Source organism: Acanthaster planci, linkage group LG08, assembly GCF_054643075.1.
Source record: "Acanthaster planci isolate LZ-2023a linkage group LG08, COTS_SCS, whole genome shotgun sequence".
NCBI classification, from domain to species: domain Eukaryota; kingdom Metazoa; phylum Echinodermata; class Asteroidea; order Valvatida; family Acanthasteridae; genus Acanthaster; species Acanthaster planci.
The window spans coordinates 11,306,654-11,334,149 of NC_141784.1; the positions used below are offsets into that span (position 1 = coordinate 11,306,654).

The window sequence follows — 27,496 nt, forward strand, 5'->3', positions numbered from 1 at the left end:
TAGTTTATTATTTTTGAAGATCTGCTTTGACATTTTACTGCAAGTAACTGAACCAAAGACAAAACTTGCAGAATGTAGTTACTTGCTAAGTACAGTATTTCTCACTCATGCTTTGCTGTCATTTTTTAAAGAACTGTAGTTGCAGGTTAACTTGCATGAAAACTGTTTCCTTGCGCTTAAAGTTGTAGGAAATCTATTTTTCTGCTAGATTAAAAGACCCTTAACAGCTTTCTTCAGAAACTAATTTCTTGTCAATTTATTTGCAATTGCAAGGGTGTAGGCTGGGGGTGCCCCCCACCAGCAGAAGGGAATTCTGCTTGAGGTGTTCACATTTTTATTTTTTAAAATTAAATAGCAGTACGCTATTTTATTAAGATGAGAGTACATGGGATTTTGATGACAGAAAATTAGAATAGCAAATACATGTATCTGGGGCAATCTGCTTTTCACATGCACACTTGCCTTCCTCGTAAAAATGCTGGTAGTTTGTAACTATTTTGGGTTCCATCCCTCATTTAAGTTTTCTTTAAATGTGGTTAAAACATATAGATCTAAAGACAAATTTTACATTCTTCAGTGGCATAACTGACACAAACTTGCAGTGAAGTATTATTTCGTGCCAAAATAAAGTTAAGCCCACTATCAATTCAATATGGCTGACTTGTACAGCAAATTTGCTAAGATTTTACACGTTCAACACTAGTACTACCTTTGTTTTTGGAGTACCATCTTGAATTGAACATGCAAAATCTTTGCAAGGTCAGATTTTGATTTTAATGCATGTTTAGAATTTGTTTTAACAAGGATGTTTATTACTTGGGAGGTTTTCTGTATGGTGACTAGAATTTGCTCAAAGCGGACATGACGCACACAGTTTTTAATTTCACAGAATTATGGAACATAAGAATAATTGTTTTGCTACATTAACTTTTAAACTTGCAGGCAGAGACAATAAAACGGGACTTCAACTGTTAAATTTGTGAATCTTTCCCAAAAGATGTTTGGATCAACTGTTTGTCCATGTAAATTAGTGCGATAAACAAAATTATTTCACACTAGAATGTAACTAGGGTTAAAATGGCCAACTGGGATCCAGTGGGAACATATGAAACAGCCCCACTTAAAAACCAGGTGGCCCCAGTGTCAGCCATCCATTTATCACTATTGCTACACTCCTAATTTCAAACCCCAATAACGGGAAATTAATATACAGGGCCCACTATACAAACCACAATTTCCATGGCTTTCCATGCCCCCTTGAAAATTAATTGCACTACAAACTGTATTAAGAGCAGAGGAACTTCCAAGTTCATTCAGGAGATAAACAAGATAATATGCATAATTTTTCCAGTTTCAATGAACTGGCAAATTTTACAGTAAATTGAAATTATTTGGCAGGAGTCTCCTACGGCAGCTCATAAAATTATACAAAATGAAACTTCTGTTTTGAGAACACAAAGTATATTTATCGCCTTGTAGCAAGTAACAAATCAGGCTTTTCCTTGCTTTCGGTAATCAAAGTGACATTATCAAATGTATTTTCAAAGTGTCAAGTTCGTCTTAATGAAATTGGACTCTAAAAGTAGAATGCTGTATCATCAAATGGAATTGTAGATCATTGCCTTCTGGTGTTCTTTTAAAGTCAGTGAACAAAAAGTTTGGTACTGTGGTTTCACTTGTCTTTCATTAATGGTTTATTTAGCCTTCAGTGACTTCAGTCAACAAATTAGATTAATTTCATGTCCTAGTCTCAATATTACATTTTAGATGAATCCTTAAGGGGAGGGGTTTGTTGTTTGTCCAGATAGGCAAAGACAAGCCGCACCATTTCAGTGGATTGAAAGAAGTCAGCTTGGTCACAAACCAGCAACCAATTCCTAATGTTGAATAGTCTGAAAAAATTTCTTCATACATACATGTACAAAACAAAAAGAGAATGTGCACTGCAGCTCTGTGTTTGACCCCAAGATACCGTCACACTTCTGTTCTTCTGCATATGCCATGAATTGTGTGTTTAAAGATTCTAGTGCACAAAAAGCTGGGAAATGTCAGGGTCAGCTTGGGCTTGCGCTGGTTCTCAACACCATCAGTAGATCGCCCTCTGGAAGTGTGGTGACGGGTGCAGTAGTTGACATTGGAGGAAGGGTGCGAACAGCTAGTGAGGCAGCATCCGTATGGGCCACAAATGACGACGTCAAGTCAGGATGGCCAGCTGCCTACAAGTAATGTTTGCCACTTTTGGTGACATATTTCTACGCTCTGTAGTAGTGATGAAGGGATGAAACATGAACAGAAAGATCGTAACGAGATGCCAACAAAATTCCAAACTCTGAGCCAGCGCTGTAACTTGTCCAGTTGGACAGCCATGCGGTAATGCAGTCCACCGTCTTGAAACCAATGTGAGTAAGCCCACATAACCAACCATGCAGTTCTGCATGCTGCAAAAACATCCAGGATCTTCTCTGCAAAGGCGTTACATGAAGACACCACATCTGCAGAAGCATGGCTGTATGTGATAAGATACTTAATGAAGCCTTTGTGCATCTAGCTGTGACATGGTGGCCGTCTCTTTCCTCCAACAACAAACAACAAACCCCAAAATGTCACCCCGCCAGTCAAAGGACATTTTATATGGATAGCGTGAGACACAAGATTTGCATTCACAATGGACCTAATCTCCGCAGTACACCCACGGTTATCATCCCAAGCCCCTCAAAAAAACATCAAAACAAAAACAAAAGAACACAGTCAAGAAAGCTACAGATGCACATGGTTATCATGGTTGATAGGAATGAGCATTTTTTTAAACATTTAGGCCTATTCTCACTTTGGAAATGTAGTTAATGGTCCAAAGCAGCAGACTCTCCTCCGAGAGAGGGACTTGGTCAAGAGGCGAGTTTGCTGGGGGGGGGCGAGTTAGTAAGGGGGCCAAGTCAGCCAGGGGGCAACTTAGCTAGGGGGTGGAATGGTAATGGGCGAGTCGGTCAGGGGGCGAGTTGGCGAGGGGGTGAGTCAGTAAGGGGCGAGTTGATCTACAATCCTTAGAAGTGGGTGTTATAAAATTGTCATGTTCTGAAAAGTATATGTCTCCAAAAAAATGTCACTGCTGTTACAATTTCAAAATCTGGTTTTGCACCTTACAGTGTTTTGTCTAAACCTTTTCATCGAGATGAAAATTGTTAATTCTTCCCCTTCAGCTTCACCAATCATCATTACATATTTTGTGGTGATAATCTCCGCACCTGAACGTGTTAAAATCCTAGCTAAGTCCTTTGATATTTGTCCAAGATTCATCTTGGTGTCATTTTGAAGTAGCCTACCATTTCAACTCTAGGCCGGGTTCGTCAGCCATCGAGCTTCCATGGACAAAGAACCCCGGAGTTCTAGGTAATTTTTGAAGCTGATTTCTTGCTCTTGACGGAATAACAATTAATCTGTTGATGGATGTTTAAAAGAAACTTATATTCTTTGTCAAATAGGCCTACTTAACTTTCCCTGACTCCCATCAGTTAACAGCGCAACGCAATCCGACATAGGCCCTACCCACTGTACATGATCAGACCTCTGCAGGACCTGCAAACTGAGTTTCGACTTGTCATTTTTCCTTTCAGGAAGATTCTGATGGGATTTCAGTGTCAAACCTTTACCTTTTTAACGTTTCTACATTTTTAAAAAAGTTGTATTGTAGGCTTACGTTTGGCGTTGTACCAAGGCTGCAATGCCACTGCACTAGTCACCACGCGGTCGACCGCGCCCACTTTCCCCGCTCTCGTGGCGTGGCTCTCTCCTTCATAGAGGGCGCTATTTATGAGGTCGTGCTGGGGCCGGAAGAGGGCGTGATGAGCTGAGGGGTGCATTCCACCAAATGGTTGTATTTCTGCGCGCAAGATCATTAATATTTTGTGATCCCACCGGGTTTTTACAATAGGACAGGCCATAATCAGGAGGCACCATAGAAATATTTCTGTAAATCTCGAATTTAGGGCTGATGATCTTCAGTACTGGGTATTTCTTTCACAAAAAGCCCGAAATTGCGGACATATCTTGGAGCGGGTGGTTACATTCAGAAATAAGCGCTTAGTTTTATTGCTATTTTGGGGGTATCTTCATTCAAAGGCGAATAAAAAATTTTTCGTGGCTAACCCCTACGAAACTGAAAAGAAAAGTGATCTTCTGGCCGTAATCTTGAATTTCCAGTGAAAAAAAACGGAGGCCAACCTCTTCCCGAGAGTCAACAGGCGGCGCTATTTCGGTCCGATTTTGCACTGTTTTCTATGGGCGCGTACAATTACAATTGATGTAGTGCAACCTGAGCTGGCCTACGGACGTGTATAATAAAATCTGGACTCGCAATGCCCTTAATCAGCTTATAGAGTCATTGAATCCACTCGCAGCCATTTTACCGAGCCGAATACAAAGCTTTCCTGGTAATCCCGCCTTTGTTCTTCCTGACGTCAATAGTAGGGAGCCAACCCACGCCTTTGTATTCGGCTCGGTAAAATGGCTGCTGGTTGGCTTCTTTTTCATACAAAGGCGTTGCAAGTCCAGGTTTTTTTTATATACGTCCGTGAGCTGGCCAGCTAGCTAGTCTGGTTCCCTGCCCAAAGATTCCCTCTGCACTGATCTCTGCTATACTGACAGTGGATTCCCTGACGACACTTGACATTTGCTCTTGACAAAAATCGACAAAGTAGTAGGAGATTCTTGGTCTGGGAACCAGACTAGCCAGCTAGCTAGACTGTCACAGCTCGAGATGGCCGGTGTTGTGCGACCGAGGTGAAGTGTTTTTCCTTTTTTTCTTTTACATGTACAGTGTGTTTCCTTTGAAACTCTTTTATCCATATTTAACGCAAATGACTAGCCAAAGTCATTTCCAAAGATATTTTTCTGCCTGATACCCATGTTTTCCTAGCTTGGGAAACCACGAGAGCAAATTTGCATGATTCGGCATGCGCATGTTACGCCCCAACTATAGCATAAGTCCCAACTATAGTTGGGACAGTCCTAACTGCAGTGCTGCAGTTGGGCTGGCCCAACTATTGTTGACCAAGGTCTGTGGGAAATGTCTCAACATTATCCAAGTCAGTGTGTCTCACACTTGACACAAGTCATCTAAAATGTGGCACTTCATCTCTTCATCTAGCCCTATGACCAATGACATGACATTTGTAAACAATATGCACATGCTGGGCACATCATGCACACAGGACCTCTCTGCTATAGGTGGGCCGGCCCAACTGTAACACTCTAGTTGGGACGGGCCTAACTATAGTTGGGACGGGGCCAACTATAGTTGGGACTGATGCTATAGTTGGGGCGTAACACGCACACTAGGGCCTATACTTATCTGCTTATACTATAGGCCTAGGCCTTAGTCCAACTTTAATGGTTTGCTCACATAGGCCTAGGCCTATGGGAGGAAAAGAGAAATTTCCCCTTCAAACGGAAATGCTCTTGTCGACGAGCTCAAACTCAAAGATGCCATCTTTCCTCAAATAGCCCCTTATATTGTTTATATCAGTACATGTATATGTTTATGTCCTGTTGACAACGTCATGGCACGCCAGCCTAGCGAACCATTCACAGACAGCATGCTGTGTTAGCACATGTGCACCGACGACTGTTTCCTGAGAAGTGTAATGTTTAGTGTACAGTTTTGATTAGTTCAAGTAACTTGAACCGTACAAATTGCCTTTTTTTACCATTTGGACTAGCCCAGGTGGACTCCCTGACTGTACTACGTTACGTTATGGAGGGAGTTCAGCGGGGTTCTCCCACGTACAAACTTGCGTATCCGATCTGATATGCAATTATTTCTGCCTGATACACAAAAAACAGGCTGATACCCATTTTTCATCCCCAATACGCACAATGTTATTATGATAGTATGGCTCGGAATTATCTTACAAAATGCAGATTGCATGTCTGGAAAATCTAGACGAAAAAGCAGTTAATAGTCCTGCATTTTTCAGTGTACATATACATACGATAGGTAGCCTAAATAGTATACGCATTGTGCACCATGCGTCGGCAGCCACACTGCACACCGTACATGTACATTGGCACCGAACATTCCTTGTGGGAAGTGTCGCATGAAATCTGAACTTCCGTCATGGGCGTCGTACATGCACCCGCGCACATGTGTGTTTTCTCTGTGCCGTGTGCTCAATACGCCAGTGGGGCTGCATTTACGAAGGTCAACATTTTATACTACACCATTCACAGAACTTACAACGTTGGCAGCAGTAGCCCTGTGTAACAGTATTAACCCTAAGCTTTCCCAACCACACAGAATTAAACAGTAATAAAGTGTTTAATTCTGTAGGGATTGGTCTGGTAGGCCCATAACAGTTGGCTTTTGCATTGGGTTTGGCATACCTCAGAAAATCAAAGTCCAACAGCCTCTGTGCACAAAGTCCCATATGGGTGTTTAACTCTGTGAATGGGGAAGGTTTGGGCCAGCAACCCTTGGGGGTTAGGGTTAATGGCATCCACGACGGGGAGGTATTTCCGCGCCAGGGCTTCGCAAAATGTTGGTAAACCACAATGGAAATCCCCCACAGTTTTGAAAAATCCTGGGGAGAACCCAGTCTAGGACATAAAGGGTCAAAAATTGGGCGGCAAATTTTATAACTTAAATTTTCAACACTTCCATCTTTTCCAAGGAGCCAATGTCACATCTGTAACTCCTGTACCCCCAGAACTGTAGGGTGCAACATCTACCCTGCTCCCACAAACTCTACAGAAAACGCACTTTTTTCACCAAGAGTTCTATGTATGTTAGCTTACATACCTTCCTACTTTGTACCAAGACAAAAACGGGCCAAAACCATGCCGATTTTCAAAAAAAGGTGCAAATATTTCCAGATCAGCTTCCGAGAATCATGTGGTTCACATGTGTACTTGTGAAAACGAGCCGTGACCAAATGGTTGACTATGGCTGCTATCAGTACACAGGACATGGAAATTGGCTGCAGCCGCTTTCCGTACAGAAAGGGGGAATGGAGCAGCATTTCTATGGGTACATAACCAGAATAAACCATTGCACGTTCGTGCCCTGTTAAACGTCATGTAGAGCCTATGGCACTTATGATTACAGAGGACAAACAACTACGCGTGAAAGTTTCCAGATGGTTGATGTACATGTAGGCCTACGGGAGGCTGAGGGTTTAAGAAAGCATCTGCTTTCCCCAACCCCCAAACCGTATGGATTAGGAGATTTTTTTTTTTAAGTCGACACAGTGTAGGTATATGTCAGTTGCTCTAAAAATTAACTCGTCACTGCCAATTACAAATTAAGTCTGCTTTATTATATGTTCAGTTTACGAATGAAAAAAAGGAAATGCCAATCAACGGCACAATTTGTGCGTGATTGCTACTTACAGCACGTGCGCGCGCCAGCACTGCCTCTGCATACTATGTTCCCGATCAGTATAGCATCGTTCATCATGATCATCATGCCCGCAATGCAATCCTCTGTTTTTATTCCTCAATTATCAAGATAAGTAACTGGTTCATTTTAATAAAAATCAGATCTCTACAATATTGTGTATTTATACATCTTCAATCAATAAAAATCTACTAACAAATTAAACATGTTCAACACTTCAAAGAGAGATCGTTGATGGACATATTCCCATACAAGAACCCTGCATATTATAAAGCCGGCTATGCTGACCGAAGTTATTGTTGTAAAATAGCAGGTTGTTTTGCAAATTAACTCTATTAATGTTTATAAACCCAAATATAAAGCAGAACAAACTATGAATATTTAGGGCCAACCAATAGGGGATTAATCGGTCAGTCTGAAGCCGCCGATCTGACAAAATGGGAACTGCATTTTTTTATATCGGCAATTTGGTTAAAGCCAGGTACCAGTCACAACCTCCGTGTAGCAGGAACGTGCAACAGACCATCACTGGAAATCGCGCAAGCGTAGTGCGTGCACACAGCTCCGGGTTAATTTTATAGAAAGAGGGCAGGGTTTTGATTTTTTACCGAAAATTATAGGGTAAAAATTATAACACCGACACAGACTTTTTCAGGGCGGCCCTTATTTGTAAAAGTAACTAAAAAACATGGTCCCAACATTTACAATAGACCGTCATTCAAAAATTCTGTTCTTTCAATAAAATCTTCCCCCAAAAGCTGTCTAAACTGATCCATTTCTCTCTTAAACTTATGACCTGGGGTTTAAGACCGTGCACCTGACTATTTTGAGAAGAAGTGAGGGTTAGTGAGTTTTACTCATTACCCTCTCATTCTGACAATAACAGTCCAAACACACCACATACTTTGTAGGCATTATACACTGCACTTGTGTCTGGTAATGGCCGACCATTGTACAGCATACCAGCTTGACCAGCTTCAGAGGTGGGGGATAGAAACTTGTTCTCAGTGCTCGTCCGACCAGTACAACTGTAAACAAACAGGTTCTAAATCTGCCTTCATGTACAAAGATTGTGTTATTGCAACATTTCAGAGTTTGTGGATAAACCTTCAAGAATATCCCTTCCCTCCACAGCTTTACTGTGTAGTGGACAGTGCATACCTGCCACATCAACCCGAAGACACACAAGGGAAAATAAAATTACATCCCCCCTCCCCACCTCCGAAAATTGCCCTGTTGAGCTACTTGAGTACTTCAGTTGAAATCAGTGCTGTATTACACTTCAGCTGTTCCATCGATTTCAAATGTTATTTTGTAATGCTGTTAAAGGAAAATACATGTATCATGGTTTCGGTAAAGAAAGCCACTTCGTAAACATAAATAAGAAAATGTTTTAATTGATTAATGGTAAATGTGAAAAACAGAGAAATGTGCATGTTATCTTTTACCTTGGACAGCATTAATTTTCTCTGTTCACCACTAGCGGAAGGTTTCACAGAGAAGATTTTTATACTCTCTAAGGCCAGCAATGTTCATGCATGTGTATCGTCCATTTATTTACAGTGTTAAGATAGGCGCTGGTGCAGTGGTTTGTGTGGAGGCCGAAATTCGTGGTGATGTTACAATAGGTGAGTACCGTTGTGTTAATCTACTGTTTTATGCCAGTTTCCATCTATGGATTAGATGACACAAATCAAACAAGCTGTACCAACTCTTCAAAGAGGATGCTGATGTCTAAAGAACCATAGGTGTTAGCTCAACGTTTTGGTTGGCTGTATGCTGATTGCCTGCCAAAAGAATGATAGTTGCCAGAGCCTATTGATCAAAAAAGACCAAATTATGAACCAGTTAACCAGCAATAGGTTTGCTAATTAGGATGAATCATCCTCAAAGGCTGGTCATACTTCAGGTGAACGCAAAAGTGCACCGAAGTTGATGTTGTGAAATATTTGCAGCGAAGTTTGCTCGAGTTGAAATGCATTGTGCATTTGCAAATGTGCAGCAAGAGTATTTGATCCAATGTCACTGTTTAGCATTTGTGTCCAAGTGTGAACCAGTCTTAACTTTGTTCGCATGTTTGTCATTCAAACCCCAAGGTGCCCGGACGGTGGTGCATCCGAAGGCCAGAATCATAGCTGAGGGGGGACCCATAGTGATTGGCGAGAGTAACCTGATTGAGGAACAAGTTCTTATCATTAACAGGTGCGTTTAGACTGGACCACAGTGCTCTCCACAAATGGTTTGAAGAAGATAGGCCACCCTGTTTATGAATATTATGTGGCTTGAGTTGTGTTATCCTGGAAATGCTATTCCGTTCCAGGTCTTCCAAAGTCTGCCAGGAGGTTTTGAAGTGTTTTTTGGGGCCTTCTTTTTGCACAAGGTGCATTCCTTGATGTGGTTGTTTTATTGTGACACAGTGAAGGATTTTGGAAGATGCAGGAAAGTTCCTATAAAAACTGATCAATCTTAATTAATGCCCTTGGCATTATTGCTAGGATGCAACCTGAATCTTTCAAAATCGTCCAAGTGTCTCGATGTAAAAATATGGATACGCCCCCAGTCCTCCAAAATCTTTTTGTCTTGAATGCATTCCTTGGATGTGTGCCCGCAGCCTCAATCCTTCAAAATCCTCTGGCATTTCCTGTCATTACGTTGAGGCAGTGCAAATGGTAATAGTATCCTGTTGTAGTGTGGATGATTTCACATATACATGTATACTCTGGGCTTGAATTTATGAAAGGCTGAGCATAAACAGCACAAGGTCTTACCCAAGACCTTGACACGATGCACCCTTGACAATCAGCCAAGCCTCTTTGCCGTACAGTCTCAATCTTACGAAATCCTCTGGAACTGTTCTGAGAATTTTGAAGGATTTGGGAAGGTTAGGGTTCCATTGCCATTCTACCAAATCCTGACCTTCCTAGTACTGTTTACATCTCGTTTTGTCTCATTTTACCTGCCAACCAAGAAGGCTACCAGACTTTGTGCATTCCTGATTGATGAAAGGCACATTAACTTCGTTACATGTCGTTCTGTACAGGCAAGCTGATGATTCGCCAACAAAAGAAGGTGGACAGAAGATGGTGATAGGTGCCAACAATGTCTTTGAAGTTGGCTGCCGTATCCTTTCACAAAGATGTGTCTAAACAAAGAAGGGCATAAGTTGTTAACAGTGAGCCAGTGCATCTGTTAGACTCTGCTATGAATCTGTGCCAGTGTTTGCTCCGAGTTTGTTTGTCCTTTAAACAGCAAGCGTTCCATCTGCTTTGTCTTTGTTAAGTTCCTTGATGCATTTCCCTGATAGGTTGTGAAGCGCTCCGCGTCGGTGACAACAATGTCATAGAGGCTAAAGGTGAGAAAAGCCCAACCCTAAAGTCTGTCAAGTGCAACAATATCCAACTTTGGTTAATGCTGTTAGATTATGCTTGAATAACGAGTCAGCAGAATTGGCAAGGTACACGTGGAAGGAAGTTAGCGACGGAGCCAGATTGTCGGCAGTAGTTAGGTAGTAGTAGGTAGTTTCCTCATCTTCCACCTCTGTCGCCTTGGTTCAAATCCCACCCAGGCCATTGTGGATTCAGTTTGTAGTTCCTGTCTCATTCTGTAGGGTTTTTTGGTCTGAAATGTCCTTCTGGGACATTTTTCTTGGTTTTCCTCCTCAAGGGGTATAGTGTCTGCACGTTTTTGAGGAACCCTTTTTTTTTTTTTTTTTTACCATAAGGAATTCAAACAGGATAACCATAGAATACAGCAAAACCCACTTGTGCATGTTTTTTTCATTCAGCAGTATTCTCATTTCAGATTTACATGTAGCTAGTTGCCTGTAGAAACCCTGATGAGGGTTTCTCAACAGCTTATCTTGTTCCCAAAATGGGCAGTTTTCGATTTGGTTAATTTTGGGTTACCACAGTTCCCAGAAGTTTGGACATCCTGTAAAGTTCCAGATAAATTAAGCCTTTTCATGGCACTTTTAATTTTCCCCCAAACACAACCTTAAGCTTCCCCTTAAAAGCAATCAGAAAACACTAAGCAATCAGTAACTTGTCAAATTATGTCAGTGGAAGGTAAATCCCAGTATTAAAAGTCTGAATGTATGTCAGTGTCACAGCAAAAACCTGTAATTAAAACAAGAAATGAACATCTCCCCGATGCAAAGAACATCTTGGAAAAAAGTCTAACAGTGTTGTGGGAATCTGAAATATGTCAGTTCCATTTGCTTTTTAACCCAGTGCCCGCCGTGGGGCAGGTCAACTGTCTGATATCTAACCCACCCCCAAGGAGCTGGTAAAATTTCTGGTATCTTGTACTTTTTGTTGAGACTTCACTACACTCTTCATTCTCTCTTCAGCTGTGGTGGGGCGAGATATTGAGCTAACCAGTGGCTGTGTCATTGGGGCCTTCTGTCCAATTACCAGCAACGAGACCTTGCCCGAGAACACGGTCATCTACGGTGAAAAGTGTGTGCGGAGGGTTCAGGCTGAGAGACCACAGGTAAAGAAAGAAACTGCAGTCCCATCACAATCCAACATAGCTGAGGAGACTTGTATTGGTCTCTTGCCTCTTTGGCATGACACAACTGAGAATGTTCCCCCTTAGGCATCATCCCCAAATTGACTACCTGTTCAAAGACGCAGACATTCTGCAGATTCTGCACAAGCACGCTCACCTGTGCCAAATAAAAGAGCCCTTGACAACCTGGCCAGTCTGCGTACAGTTCACAATATGTAAGGGTCATGTTAATTAGCAACTCATGAATACGGCCGAGATTCTGCAGATTATCTGCCGGCTGCATTGTAGGAGTATTAGTAATTTGAATATGAATGAAAGAGTTGCAGATGCCCACCAATTGGCAGTAAAGTGTTAAAGTGAAGTGTTAAAGAAATCACTACATTGTGATCAGATCCCGACTGTAATGAGTGCAATGATAAAAGTGTTTCATTGACAAACACAAAATAGGAGACAAATGTACGACGGTTTTATCTACATAGGGGCCAGCTTGTCAGTGTTGTTGGAACTCAGATGGACGGACAATTTCATCCTGACAAAGTCTTCTATGGCTGATGTTGTGTAACAAGACTTTATCGACCAGGATGTATAGACTGGTTACCACATTTCCATCGCGTGCTCTTTTGCATGGGCGTGGCACGATGGGAACCAGTACAGCATTCCTGTAATGCATTGAGTTTTGCACATGTGTTTTCAACACGGCAATAGTGAAACGTGAATGGAATTAATGAAAATAAATTCCTTTTCAAAAGTCACTAATTTATTTACTGAAACATATAAAACCAAGCATTTTAACGTTAACAAGATTGTTCAGAGGTGTTTTGCAAAGACAAAAAAGGCAACAGAATTTATTATTTTATCTTTTTTTTTTCTAAACTTGCTGATATAATAATGAAAAAAAAAAAGAAAAAATTTCTTTATTTCCATAGCCAACTACCATGATTACATGTACGGCTGGATCATGTAGGACGACATTAGGGGAATATCACTGTCTTTTAATAGGGGCTTGTTGGCAGGGGTATTAAAATAAAAATAAACTAGACACAGGTACCACCTTTGTTTTCATTCGCAGGAATCTCTTTTTTTAAACTGGGGGGCTCTGAAAAGAGTCGTTGGGTTTTATGCTTGGATGATGTGATACACGTCGTGGGACTCTTCATGTTTACTTCTTGTTCTTGGTTATTTTTCATGAAACTGATTCAACTAGTAAACTATTGTATTTGATATATTTGAAGAACCTTGGTCTCTAGTCAGCATTCTTTCCAAGGACGGTGCCCACGGCCATGTGGCCAAAGGGGAAATTTTCCATCAGTCTTTTTTTCGAATGGATATCGGCATTTTGATTTTTGAGATTTGCAAACACTTCACAGATCTGGCAAAATTCTGTCACAACGTATACATAGTCGAATTTGACCAAATGAAAGACAATTTTAGTCGGCCACCGCGAGCGCTAAATCCAGAGAGCACTGCCCTGCCCGGCAAAATCTTTTTTCCACCAGGGTTGCCTTCAATCATGCTTCGATTAGCACGAGTCCGACTACTATCAGAATCCAATCAAATTTCATTCTGCACAGCCATTTATAACGTCATTGACTGAATATGGAGCATAGGGGCGCGGCTATTGGAGATTAGCGTACAAAATTTCTGTCTGAATATACACATTGGATGTAGTGAGAATTTAGGATTATTTGCAGTAGGCATACCGTACCTTGCATGTACCTTGCATGTGCTTGCTTGGTTGTTGCTTAATTCTCACCACGTGCAAGTTACAACCATTGTGTGAAGCAGGGCCACTGTAAGTTTACTGTACATGTGTTTATGTTCATGCACATACATCTGTCTAGCCCCGCAGGTGCGGCCTACCTTGTTTACCATTTCTCGTTGTATTTGCTTTTTATCAAGTTTTCTAGCGTGCATTACGTTTGCTATCAATTCTGTGCCATATTAAAGCCAAACATCCGAACCAACCAGTTCGGTTCTAAAGAGCCATGTTCGATGATTTTTAGTTCAGTTTGGCGGTCAGACTGCAGCGCTTGTCTAAAGTAAAAAAAAGAGTGACTCCAGTCCGAATCAGCGACTCGTCAACACACATAATTTCGCGGATGATAAGGGACTAGTAATAAAAATCACCTTAAGAAACCGATTGAAAGGAAGCTCCATTCCATGGAGTGCGCTGCTCCCAAACAGTTGCTTTTCAAAGAATTCCAGCTGCCTTGTATAACATCCCTCTACTTTAAAGAGACGCTTCAGCTATGCTGGTTCGCAACAAGCTTGGTGTTAGAAAATTGAGTCCTTAAATACAGTTGCCTCTGACAGGATTTTTGTTTTTGAGGCGCAAACAGGTGAGGGCAGAATTGTAAACCCTCATAAAATTGAGCAAAACTCCTCAAGTTTCCCAGTGGAACTAGTGCCACTAGATATTTTTATTTTCTTTATCTTTATTTCAGTTAAGAAAACTGCAATACAGACATTTGAAATTTTACAGTGATTGGCTTACGACATACATGTAAAAATTTTTAAAAATGAAATTCCCCAGTTAAATTGAAATAAAAATTACAGTAAAACAGTCATAAAAATTATTTAAAAAGTAATCAAACAGATTAATAAAGTTAATGACATGAACAGTTAATGGGATGGTGATTTTTGGTATCTGCTTGTACGCCAATAAGGAATCACAAGACAAACTTTCTGCAAGTTCGAATGATAGGTTGTGAGGTTCAAAAAAGGGGTGACATTACTCATTATGAAAATACCTACGATGAATGTCCTTTCGGCTTGTTGCACCCAGAAAATGTGCATCATTACAAGTTTGCAGAGTTGCTTTAGGCATAGCCAATTCATCTTGGATTTGTGTGTTTGGCTCCCCTCCCTGATCACTGCAATCTTCAATGCAGGCACAAACTCTCCAGCTTGACTTCCTGATGAAGATCCTGCCCAACTATCACCATCTGAAGAAATCAACTCGACCCAAGAACCCGGAGAAATGAACAACCCCAAACCGGTTCTTCCAGTTGAGGAGTGCGACAGTTGCTTGAAGGATACACAGGAACACGTGCACATTCAAGGTGGACCATTCCTTCAATTTTGTTATTGTTTTACTTTGTTTGGGGGGGCTCTTGTTTCGTTTGGAGCTTTGGACATTTTGAGCATATCCCAGGTTTTGTTGTGTTGCAAATTCTTATTTGGTGTATACATGCAGTTGCAACTCTGCTGATTTTTCTGGTTTCTGCTTATTTGCTGTGTTCCGGAAGTTTTTACGATATTCAAATTGGGGAAGGAAAATATGTATAATGCTGGAAAGCTTGATCTACATTTTGTCTTTGTGAACTTGTTGACTGTACTGCTCGCAACTTGCTCGCCATTTGCATGACGTTGATTCCTGAACAAATCTGTTGATTCTTGTGGCAAAACACTTGCAAACAAAAACCATCAGACTTTGCTTCTGAATTTCACGCCCAACGTTGGTTTTTGCCACGGATCGAGATGATATTGAAACTGCTTTGATACTGTCAGCCTTCTCTGCTTAATCAACGGGAGCCATATGTGCGGTATGATTTTGTGCAATGCCAAGAAATTTACGTGCATGTGAAATGGAAGTAAGGTAAGGCCATAGGACATCTGAGATTAATACTGCATCAATGCATCCACTGCCCGAATAAAGACAATCTCACCTTGTGGATAACGACTTTGGGAAGACGTCGTCTATTGACACGGGCACCGCACAGTTATAAACCACTACTCACTGGCTCGACTTCTGCTCCTAGTGACCTCAGACATCAGTCGCTTTGTGTCACGCCAGTCCTTGTGGAAAGGAAAGCTGTCACTTTATAATCTTACTGTGTCCATCTAAGATTCCAAAAGATGTCTAGCCTGAGGGTTTGCCAAGAATTAGAATTTATAGTAGTTGTTTTTGCCCTTCGATAAGGAAAACTAAGGTTTCAATGTGCAATTTAAGTTCTATTTGCGGAGATACTGTTCAAACGAAGCCTCCTGTGTTTCCAAGTTTTAAATTCTTATGTTGTTTTTGCGGAAATAATTGAATTGTTGTTTCATGTCATTGAGTATATTATGTCATTTAGTTATTTCGGCGAGCATTTTTGGTGAGAGAGAGGTTAGTATTGGCAAGTTTTCAAGAAATCCAGACATAGTAAGACTTAGTCTTTTGAAGCACTTTTAATTGGGTACATTGCTGAAGAGGCAAAATTTGGTCTCTAACATTTTAAAATGATTGAAGGGTTTTGTTCGCTCTGTGTGTCTACTCTACACTGATGATGGCTTTGTACCTAATTCTGTGAGTATTTATGTCTGGCTTGCATGCCAGCATTTGATTGGACCGTATTTAGGGAATATTACATGTACCATCATTTTGAAGCAAAATGTAAAGCGCACTGCTGCTAACAAAATTGTGCTGTTCTCGTGTGTTATCTTGAAGCAAGGTTATTGTTTCATTAGACCATTTATTGTTATTGACTGTGCTTTTTGAGTGGTTTATTTTGGAGTTGGGGATATAGTGTTTGCCACACCCATGGGAAGCATGGCACCAGTGCAAAGGCCAAGCGTGCCATGCTTTCATACGGGTTTTTAAAAAATCCATATCCCACTCCACTGCAGTCAACAGTACTTAACAAATAATCTTGGGAAATGCAAAATGTAGTAAATGCGCCGAGTATGTGTGTGCAGCACTGCAAATCTGACAGACAGTTTCCCTATTCAGTTATGCGCAACGTGACCATGTATTAACATTTGATAATGTCTGCTGCGATTTGATAATGCCCACTGCATATAAACTCGCTGACACCTGGATATGAGACAGTTTAGTTTATTCCTATTGGTCAAAGAGTCTGTGTGCCCCATGGCACACGGAACTTGCCATGCACGCACGAAGTTCATATAAGGAAATTCTCCTGTACTACTTGCACAAGGAATATACCATGAAATTGACAGGGGTGTTCAGGAAGATAAAAGTAGTAGCCTTGAACAAAATCCTTGGAAATGTATTGTATACTTACTTCTTTTGACTCTCTGACTAAAAAGGTATTTATAAGTGGGAATAAATATGTGCTTGGTTGGTCTTAAACTAACGTTGGCATTAGTTGTGTCAATTCTCCTGAGCCAGTCTTGAAGGCATGTTTAAGACCAGCCAAGCACATATTTATTCCCTTGTTATAAGCATCAGTAGACCACACTAGACTGAATTGGAATGTCTTGTGTGCTTCTTTTGGGGGAAAGGGAATGGCCCCATTGGCCCCCCAGGATACGCCCCTGATTTCATGAGGATATTGCGTTCACTGTGCAGTTCGCTAATATCAAGTTAAGAACACATCATTGAGCATCATTCCAATAGTAAAGACATCATGTCAGTAGAGTTGTATTAGTCTGTTTGAAAATAAGTAGATTTACCCTGCCACTGTTTAGTGCTTTTTTTTCCCCTTCAACTCATCCTGTTTCAACTCGTCCTGTTCATCTGTAATCAGCACATCATATATCATCAGGGTAAACACATACGTGCATGATGATCAAACATTAAAAAAAACAGAATCCTGTAACTTGAAAGTTGTCCAAAGCGCTGGATTTTTCTTTCTTTTTTTTTCCCCTCTTTTTTTGCCTCATGTTCCCCAGAGACAGTGGTTAAGGTCAACAAGAATAGGCCGGAAATTCAAGAGTCCATCTAATTTATCCCTTTGGGCTTCAATTTCTCTCGTCCAAAAAAATGGAGGAGAAGAATAGCAGTGACGTGGTCAAGCGCAGCATTTCACACTGGTCCGTTATTAGGTTTAATTGACACTCCCAGGTCTGCCATTGCTCTGAGAGTGCATTATCATGGTCCAGTAGTGACACTTTTCGATTGCAAATTGCGATATGCCATCTAGACCAGTGAACAAGTAAGCTGCCCTTCCACTAACACCGACACATCAAAAGGTTTGCCTAACCCCACGTTCACACCGTGGCTCTTGATGTGAAGAATTTCTTCCCGCCAGCATTGAAAAAATTGTCATAATTTAAAATAAGTACTGTTACTCTAGAACTACAGATGTAAAATTATAACAGAAATAAGGGACCTTCCAAAGTTTACATTCTGAAATGTGTGGCAAGAGCATACCAGAACTATACTCAGAATGTGGTCCCCTGTAGAGACTTCCGTAAATCAGCCGATTTCCCTTTTTTGTTTTTAAACTTCTTATCTCAGCCATTCATTGATTTGAATATATTGTTCAAATTGTGCAACTTGATTTTCCTTTCCCCCCAACTACCTAGTTTCATGTTTGCTCGATTGGGAAACCCAACATCTGAGCTTATCTGTGACTTTTTAATCAACCTGCCATACCTTTGACTTTGCTTTGGGTCACTGCAGTGTAAGGCAGAATCCAGCATTTGCAGTCATGAATTAGATTTTGAATGGTCTCGTTTATTGTCAAGAGGAAAGTTCCCCGGGAGAAAACAGATTTTTCATTTCTTTTTCTTGGGAAATGCTAATAAAGCAGTACTGATCAAACTTGTTCCTTGCCAAATGAATTTATTTTTGTGTCTGTTTTTCCATTATTTGTTTATTGTGTATGAGAGGGGTTTGGTCGTTTTAACCGTGAAATTCAAGACAAGATGAATACGGCTATCACAGCACATTATAGAGTTGGGGGCCATTTTATGATCTGCTCATTAGCTACAAGTACGAGCCAAGTGTTTACTCCTGATACTGATTTGTTGGCAGTTGAGTTTCAGTAGGCAGTTGAGTTTCAGTTTTGTAAAGGGATCGCAGGAGGGAATTCAGAGGATAGCCACAACAAACAGTGAAATCCAGTTTCTCAGTAAAGCCCCAAAAGATTAGATATTTTGCAACTTCCTGCTTCTCAACATAATACATTTCAAAATTTCAACATGTCTGGCTTTGCAGCAATGGCAAGCATGCAAGGATGTAGAATATCAAGTTTTGGGGGGGGTTCCTAAACAGTAACTGTGGACTGGTACCTTGGTATGTTAGCACAGTGTGTGGTCTTACATTAACGAAAGCAGATGCCATGCCACCCAGCCACTGTGAATATGCAGTAGTACTTCGCTGATTCACTAAGTCATTTCACCCTTATGAGGTTTTCACAGTGAGGAAAACTCAGACCATCAGAGCATCACCAACATCAGCGTTTTTGGTCAACCTTGTCTGATGATGATAGTTGTTCCAATGTGGCATCTTCTGCTGTGGTGTACTTTGGGGTTGGGGGGGTTAAGGTGTTCAAAAAAGGGGGGAAAGGAACAGGGTTGAAAATAAAATTCACAGAAACATCAGAGTTAGAGCTGAAATGTGGCTTCATGTGTACACTCAGTTATGACCAAATAGTATCCATCAAGTCCCCCTTCCTCCTTGAACCGTACGTTTTGCCTTTGGGGTGTAACTGGGATACACATTGTGGGGAGGGGGTACTTTGGGCTCTCATTTCTGAAGAGGATCACTCTATGGGTTGAAATATTGACCAAGGTAGAAAGGCATACTATCAACAGATTACATTTCCTTCCCTAATTTCTGAGTGGGGCAGGGAGGGGTTTAGGCCTGGGGGGATTTCCCTGTCCCTATGTCCCCTTTAGTTATGGTAAGTCTGGGTTTGGTTACCTACCTGGGTTTAGTTACCTTTCAACTCCAGTGTGGAGATTTAGTCTCTTCAGAAGTGACAGTTCCATGTGTTTGGGGCATTGGAGTATTGTGAGGGGTGGGGATACAATTACCATGTTCATTATGACAATTGTGTGGTGTGAAATTGTGCAGCTTGAAGTGTGAATATGTCTTGTTGCCATTCTTGTTCCAGTATGGGTGTAGGCTGTTGTTGGGGATTAACCTTCGCACGTGAACATTTCATGAACCTTCAGAGTCAAAATTTGTAATGTATTGACTTGAATAGCACAGTAAAAAGTGTGCTACTTTATCGTTCGTTACCTGTGCAGTTTGTTGGAATTTTATATTTTTTATGTTTAAATGCTTTGAGAGAATTTAGAAATCGCAGTGTTGACACAACTGTAAGCTTTATTTAGGTTTTTGCCAGTTTCTGTTTTCAAATTCACTATTTTCCTTTCCAACCTTTCATTTTTGTTTTCAGTTCATTGTTATCTTTCTCTGGAAAAAAAAAGGTTGGAAATCTTTAATATGCAAGGTATGGAATGTCAGAATAACTTTACTTTCCTTTTGGAATACTTGTGTGTTGGGAAATGTTTTCAGAGTGACAGAGAGACCTCTTTTTGTTTTTCATTCTCTTGGTTCCATATCAGGCCAAGTTTTGACAACATGGAATTTTCAAGCTGTTGTGGTATTTCAAAACAGTGCCATATTTATCTCGGAGATAAGGGAAGGAAATTTCCAGTCGATTGTTGTCCTGAGAGAACATTCCTTTGTGGGGTGAGGAGTTCTCGCAATGTGGTGTGGTCAGGTGTAGGATTTTGAGTTTTCCCCTTTGTCTTGAAATTCATTTTGGCAATTTCTTGTGAATGCCTGGAATCAGATACCACATTAGGCTATTGTTGTCATTGCAAAATTAGTCAAATACTAGGAGAAAAAGCATGCCACATTTTGATAGGTAGTTGCTTACTGCTTTGGGAAATGTCATTATCATCTCTTGCACAAATCAGTGTGAAATTTAGCAATAATGTTGTGAATGCACAAGTGCCATTACATTTAATAGGAAATGTGATAAACCTCAGCTTAGTGTGGCAGTGTTGAATACGGCCGTTTCACAATAGTGTGCCACCAAGTGTTCCCAACGCATTGGCCAATCACAATGTGCAAAATTTGTTGACCCAATGCGCATTTGGAAAGGGTCGACAAATTTTGCACGTTATGATTGGCCAATGTGTTGAAAACTCTTGGTGGCGCACTATTGTGAATCGCCCGTATTGTTCCTGGATCAAGCTGGTGCTGAATGAGAAGATAATTGGGGATGCCAGCTTTCAAAAGATAGTCATATTCCTAAAAAAAAGTAAATTAAAAAAAAAGGCATCCAGAATAAAAAGTTTCATAAAAATGTATTCCTTAATTCTTTTGTTTTCTAACTTTTGTAGGGAATTCAGCTCAAGTATCCTTTCATACACTGTTGTTTTAGAAAATACAAAAAGACCGATTCTTGTAGTATGTACGCCTTGAGGGCACCACACATGTTAATTTCATGTGCTCCAGTCTCAGTGGAGAGTGGTGATATTTAAGCTTGGAAAGTGAGGAAATGTCTACATCATCATAACAAGGTAAGTTGCTTAGGTCATCAAATGTCCATCAGCCCACACCCGATGCAACCATCCGCGAGAAAGGTTGAATTCTGTGGTGAACAAACTTTGTGTCATTGAGACCTGTACCTGTCTCTGGTTGCCATGGCAACAAATAGCTGAAGATACACTGAGCAACAACCCCCCCGGAAAGCGAGAGATTAAGCTATCCAGTGTGTCATGCCGTTCAGTCAGTTGGCAATTCTTGGGTTGTGTTTAACTCGGCCGAAGGCATCTATACATTGTTGGATTTGGTTCAACGTGAGAGATTGATTCACTGCAACTCCTCATGACAGCCATGTGGCAGTGACTTGTGAGAACCACATAAATATTCATGAGATTGAAATGATTTTGTGTGCATATTCAGAGAAAATTATCTGAAGTTCCAATAACGTGCATGAGAACATTAATGCAGGTGCCATCTTAATCCTGATCAAAAATCTCCCAAATGGGAGATAGCTTCAGAAAGCTTGAACGTAGCCGGAAAAGCATATGCTCACTGAGCACTGAAAACAATTGCTAAGAAAGGTAGCTAGGTTAATTGAAGTTAGTGAACAATCAAGGTGTTAATTGTTTGTGTTGAGTATTTGACATCTTCTGTTGCTGCTGCATGAATGAGGTGTCTACAACTTTAATATGAAAAGTCTGTGACACCAATCTAGTAGAATATACACACAGTTTTCAGGGTGGCAGACCCTTTATCCTTCTTAAGCGCGACCCAGCATTCCTAAATCCAAGTGAAAGTGAGCAATTTTGATGTTTACAATCACCTACTGTCAATTTTCACCATCCAGGATAATCCAAAATAAAAGAATAACGAATCAACTGCAGAATGCCTTGCTAGTAATGGGAAATGAAAGTTGTGGAATTGTATTTTTTAGGTTTCCGTGAAATGCAAGTTGCCACTACTTGTTTATTTGAAGCAAAGCAGTAAATGGTTGACTTCGCGTCGGAAAAAGATTTGGCTGCTGCGGTTTGCTATCTATTGCCATCCTGAAGGTTCATAATCAGATGGAGGTCAGTGATACCTACATTCCCACACCCCCACTTCAGAAAACGATCTGTTGCTAGGAAACCAGCCCAATTTGCTTCCCAGTTTACGGGCACCTGGGATCTTGCAGAACTTCAAAGCGTGCAGCCACTTCTTCATTGATAGTCAACCCCTAATTCCTCCACCCCTTTAATTTTTTTCTTTTTAAAGATGGTCAAATTTAATCTCAGAGTGTTGACCGAGTGGATTATATTTACTGAAACCATATTTGCATTTCCCTGGAAGTCTTTGGCCAATGTGGGCCCTGCTGGTTCTGGTCTGTGCCTGATATTTATTGTAGGGCAAGATCAAGTTTGTAAAGGGTCATTTTGAGTCACAAAGTGTGTAAAATTTCATGCATAAACATCGGCCTGAAGAGTGTAATTTGGTAAGTAAGTTGGTCTTCTAATTACATGAAATTCATGTGAAGGTCTGTGGTTCATAACCAACAGTTTTATTTTATATGTATGTTGTGGTTCTAGACAAACATGGGGAAGGTGTTACATAAAAATTGACCAATTATTTGTGGTTATTTATTGATCTTTAAATTTTTAACCAGACAGATTTTGAAGAATTAAACAATCTCAGGTTAATATCAGTTTTTTAAATAATTTATTTATTCTTTAAATTTTTTGGGCATTAAGGGTCCTATCCACCCCAAGTAAAATATTTGTTTTTCTTTGTGAAGTCACAGGCACTAACAAAATGCCCATGGCAGTTAGGGGCCATCCAGACTTTTCAACATTTTCACAGTTGTACAAAGCATACAAAGGGTGGAGGGGGTCGTAGGCTGCATACGACTTTTCAGGTCCTGTAAAATGTTGATTCTTCAGTAGTATTTTTCATTTGTACAAAAAACATGAAAAATCAAGACAAAACAAGCATTACATGTAATCACCAGTCATGCAATGAGAGCTGGCTCCGATGGAGAGTAAATCCGCAAGGTTCACATGCATTGTGCATGTACATGTACTGTCCATGTACCACACTTTCCAACAATGTAGTGCCTTCAGGAGTTAGTCGATATTTCAGGATACCGATAGAAAAATGTTGATACGCTGTAAATACTGCCTTGGGTGAGGGAGGCGGCCTTGAAAAATAGTACTCTGGGTACCACTGTGAAAATGTTGAAAACTTGGGACGACCCCTTACCTACAGAATGGTTCATGTTCACAGCCACATGTCACGAAGAATGGAGAAATTTATGCAGGCTGTTTTATAGTAGGATTTGATGTTAAGGTTGGCAAGACTGCTCCTATGGGACTTAGTAGTCGGCAGATTAAACCCCAAGTGCTTAGAACTCATAGCCACTTACCTAACCCAATTCTTTATGACATTAAATGTTGTGCAAACCTGCCCTCCAGTCAGGTTCCCGTAAAATTGTCTCCAACTACATAATGTGTTTTCAACGTGTGTACTGTGGTTATAGCACAAGATACCTAAACATGTGGAACTCCCTCTCTGTCCATCCACCTGCTACTTCATGTGGAATCAGTTGTTGAAGTTCCTTGTTTAATAGCCACATGTCAAGTTGGGGCACTTAGACCGTAACCCTCTAGGGTGTATGTAAAACAGTATTGAAATCAGAGGATTTGGGACTGTTAGGGATTTATAAGACAGAATTGTTCATGTAGTACAAGTACTCGGAATGAAGTCTGAAGTATCACACTTCTTTGCATGTTATCATATCTTTGTGCTCTGTGTTCCATCCAAGCTGAACCATTTGTCAGTTTCGTGGACCTGCCGAACACAGAGGCATGCTTTATCACAGACGATATCTGCTTGGTTGTTACAACACAAGTCAGAATATCCAGCCATTTCTTTTGCTTCTTCATGAGATTTGTTCCTTGCAGATATTTGAAATTTGGTCCTTGTTGTAATGGTGGCTATTAATTAACCCTTTGTGTTTTCAATGTTCATGGCTATAAGCATGGAGGAAGGAAGACATAAGGATGCCTTTCAGACACAGAATATCAGGGTAAAATTTATGTGCATTTGCCCACAAGCCCTTTGGGGATGAGGCAGAGAAATTGCTCCATCCATTACCATTTTGAGGCCTGGAGCTTTTCAAGAGCCTTGAAATTTGCACGCCACCAAGGGAGCAAGGGGTTGTTAATAATGTTACCGTGCGTTTATAATCAAAATATTGACTTCTCAAGCTGTACTCTCTGAGAAATTATGCAGTTTTTTTATTGCCAACAGAGGGCTCAGTAGGCTGGTTTTGATGCTTGCCCTTGACACTGAAGTGGAAATTGAACTGGTTCATATAGCCTTGCAGGAGCACTACCTCTCATGTTGGACAGTGTGAACAACTGAAAAAAAATGAAAAGAACAACTAAGAAAATTAACTAATGAGAAGGTCTGCTGTTGAACTGAAGTTATTGACTGAGCACAGGCTGTAGAATCATCGCCTGAGTTATGCCATTCTTCCTTCATCACTTAACGTAACTACAGAGGGGGGCGGGGTGCTGGGGGGTGCCCATGCTCCCTTGGGTGCTCCCCCCCCCCATTTGAAATGTGTGAATAATCTCCAATGAGTTTATGTAGGCCAGTTTTAGTTTTTGGATTAGGAAGTGAGCATTTTATCTGTTTTGATGGCTTTTCTTTACAGTCAGTATGTGCTTTGTGGACGATCCTTGAGCAACAGAGACCAAGTCGATTACCTCCCCAGCTTTCTTTAGTTTGTTAATCTTGTGATAGTTGCCACAGCAACGGCTGCTCAAGCCAGATTATTGGCTATGTAATTGTATTCTTCAGCAGCACCACGAGTTGCCTTCGGGGCCCAAATCGAAGTCGTGGGAAATTAAGGTCAGCCTCTTCTCTCTTTTTTTTTGTGAGGGAAAGGAGGACTGTGGAGGAGACGCCTGGCAATCTTGGAGGCAAAAAACAATTTGACGAGGGTTTTCCCGTCTTCCATCTGGAAGAGCCTGTGTGATTTTGGGCGATAGAAATTCTGCCCTGATTAGATGATGTGCCAGGCTTCTGGCCCGCTCTTACGCTCCGATGGGAAGGAGGCAACCTTGAGTGCAAAATGGAGAGAAAAAAAGATGCAGATAAAGGGGAGAAGTTCTATTTATCCAGCCACGCCGACAAAATGTGAGGCACCCTGTAATGTTCGCCTCCAAGGTCCGAATGACTCATTTTAAATATCTTTTCTCCTCTTTTCCCCTACTTTTTAGAGACCTCAGTGCTTTGAAGCAGAAATCAGAAGAGCAAAGAATGTTTACATAGCTCAAATCAGTTATGTGGTTAGGATGTCACAGAAATGTTATCTGATGTGTCATTTTGGTTTTAGATTTCCCCGAACATTCAGCACATAAGTTTAAAGTGTAGTCAATTCTGCGGCAGGAGAAGTCCAAGAGTTTGTTCCATGGAAGAAATATTTTTGTTTGCCCATCGCAGCCAACACTGGAGTCATAGCCTAAAGGTAGCCCAGGGATGGCTAGACCAGGCTGAAAAAGGTTGGCCCAAGCCCTGCTTGCCACAGCTGGCTCAACTCTAGCCAACTTTGGGCCGACTGCTGCAGGAACTGGTCCAGGTCAGTTATGGCTCACCCGGGCCAGATCTCGGACAGATGTAGTATGTCAGTTGTGGCCCAGAGCTGGCAGCTGGTTGGCCCAGAGCTGGTTCATATCATTTCATCTTAGTTACTTAAGAGTGCCGACAATATGAAGAGGCAACAGAATTTCTCAATGTTTGGCCTTCTAACATTTCTTGCAGATCTATGTCCACCCAATTCAAACACTATTTCAGTAGCCATTGATGATTGCTTTAAGTAACTTTGGTTTGCTTGGACACTGATCCCAAATCGCGAAAAGAAGACAATTTTAGACCTGAAATAATGTTTACTCTGTGAAATGAAAACATAAATGTGGTACAATTTTAGGTGGTGATTCCTAAGTTTTATGGTCATATAGCTCCATTTTTTAAAGGGTAGGGAGATGATTCCACCCCCCTTCCATCCCTTTCTTACCGTCTACTTATGCCTGGAGTGGACTGGCCCAACCCTGACCCAAAGCTGGTACCAGCTTATATGGTATATTAAACGATGCCAGCAGTGGGTCATCAATGGTCCAGGGCACAGCTGAGCCAACCCCTGCTGGATCATCCCAACTCTGGGCTATGCCTGGGCCGACAGTTTGGTGTTTGCTGGGTTGTGTGTGTTATAAAAATACAGAATTGGGTTTGGAGGTTTGTAAATGTCAGTGTTAGCTGAGGATGTCAAGGCACGTCTTTGTGTGTTCTCCTTTTAGTGAACTGAAGAGGGTGAGATTTCATTACTTAATATGTAATGCCTAGATATGTTTCTTTTGTTCGTGAAATAATTTCTAATATCGGAACTGCCCCAAACCACTCCTGAGATAAGAATTCAGCAGACATAATTTTTGACTGTCGTCTTCAAGAGAAAAGGGAGTATAGCCCTAGTTTCTGAAATTGACCTAAGAGGCATGTAAACTTTTTCATTATATTTTTCAGTCAAATTTAACATGAAAAACAAATCTCCAGACAGTGTCTCCCAATGTATGCCTGGTCAGTACACATTTGACATTTTGTAAACTGAGCCATCCGCACGTGCTGGTTTGAATCAAACCGGTCCCATGTAGTCAGTGGATAGTCACGACACTCATGGAAGTTATCATCTAGCTGTACGTCATCTTGAGTTCATTGTAGGTGAAAAGATGGCTACCCATTGGTTGAACTGAATGAGGGACCTTCTGCACATGCACACATACGTCTACTTTGGTTGTTTTTGTGTGCCATTTAAAATACTGTGTGCCATTTTTTCTTTTTTTTAAAAACTCTTTTCTAAGGGTTGAGTTTCATTTGAAGTTGTGAAAATAATATCAGACTTGGGGTGAAAGATGTTCTTCTGACAAACAGATACCGTTAATCATGACACCAGATTAACATATTACTCGGGCAGATATAACTTACATTGAAAAAAAATCTGTTTAAAAAGTTCCTTTTTTGCGCAGTGCAAAGCCCGTTGGAAACCTTAGAGATTAGTTGAACAAATTGTCACAACAGCTCGTCTCAAAGTCCCCAGAGAAAGGTGATTAGTTAGGAGTCTTTCAATCTTGCGAGTGTGGTTTTGTCAATGCTGTGGTAATATGACAGCCCAGACACGCAAATCTTCCACGTGTCTGGAGTGACCAATGAAGCAGCGACTCCAAGCCATCTCGTTTGACAGTAAAACTGCCGCCTCATCTCCCTAAAATACTAAATGACATCGTATTCCGCCCCTTCCTCTCTAACTGCCTCTCCCTTCTCTGGTCCTTTTTTTTCTTAACCTTTCTCCATTTTTGCCTTCAGCTTGTACTTCAACCATCCAGAAAGAT

The 27,496-nt window shown here is 41.0% G+C and overlaps 2 protein-coding genes across 3 annotated transcripts in view; both read left to right on the forward strand.

The window, feature by feature from the left end:
• Positions 1–4,617: 4,617 nt before the first annotated feature.
• Positions 4,618–18,389, forward strand: dctn6 (dynactin subunit 6). Of its 2 annotated transcripts, XM_022244145.2 has the most exons (7): positions 4,618–4,776; positions 8,954–9,018; positions 9,487–9,592; positions 10,431–10,510; positions 10,695–10,742; positions 11,739–11,881; positions 14,791–18,389. In XM_022244145.2, exons 1-7 carry the CDS (start codon positions 4,754–4,756, stop codon positions 14,881–14,883), a joined length of 558 nt encoding a protein of 185 aa, XP_022099837.1. In that variant the 5' UTR covers positions 4,618–4,753; the 3' UTR covers positions 14,884–18,389. The 2 variants fall into 2 exon arrangements, with proteins under 2 accessions (XP_022099837.1, XP_086996390.1); XM_087140264.1 differs by lacking the exon at positions 4,618–4,776 and having other exon boundaries at positions 8,904–9,018.
• Positions 18,390–22,463: 4,074 nt separating this feature from the next.
• The window catches only part of LOC110984191 (protein couch potato-like), a 112,955-nt gene continuing 107,922 nt past the window's right edge, over positions 22,464–27,496 (forward strand). The window contains exon 1 of the mRNA XM_087139670.1: positions 22,464–22,545. The gene's annotated coding sequence lies outside the window, so the exon portion shown is untranslated. The remainder of the gene's footprint in view (positions 22,546–27,496) is intronic.

Excerpts from the sequence above, each read along its gene's own strand:
- dctn6 (XM_087140264.1), top strand. The coding sequence starts at position 8,919 with ATGTTCATGCATGTGTATCGTCCATTTATTTACAGTGTTAAGATAGGC. Across the intron at positions 10,511-10,694 it reads TGTCTTTGAAGTTGGCTGCC|GTTGTGAAGCGCTCCGCGTC; the intron begins GTATCCTTTCAC and ends TTTCCCTGATAG. Across the intron at positions 11,882-14,790 it reads TTCAGGCTGAGAGACCACAG|GCACAAACTCTCCAGCTTGA; the intron begins GTAAAGAAAGAA and ends TCTTCAATGCAG.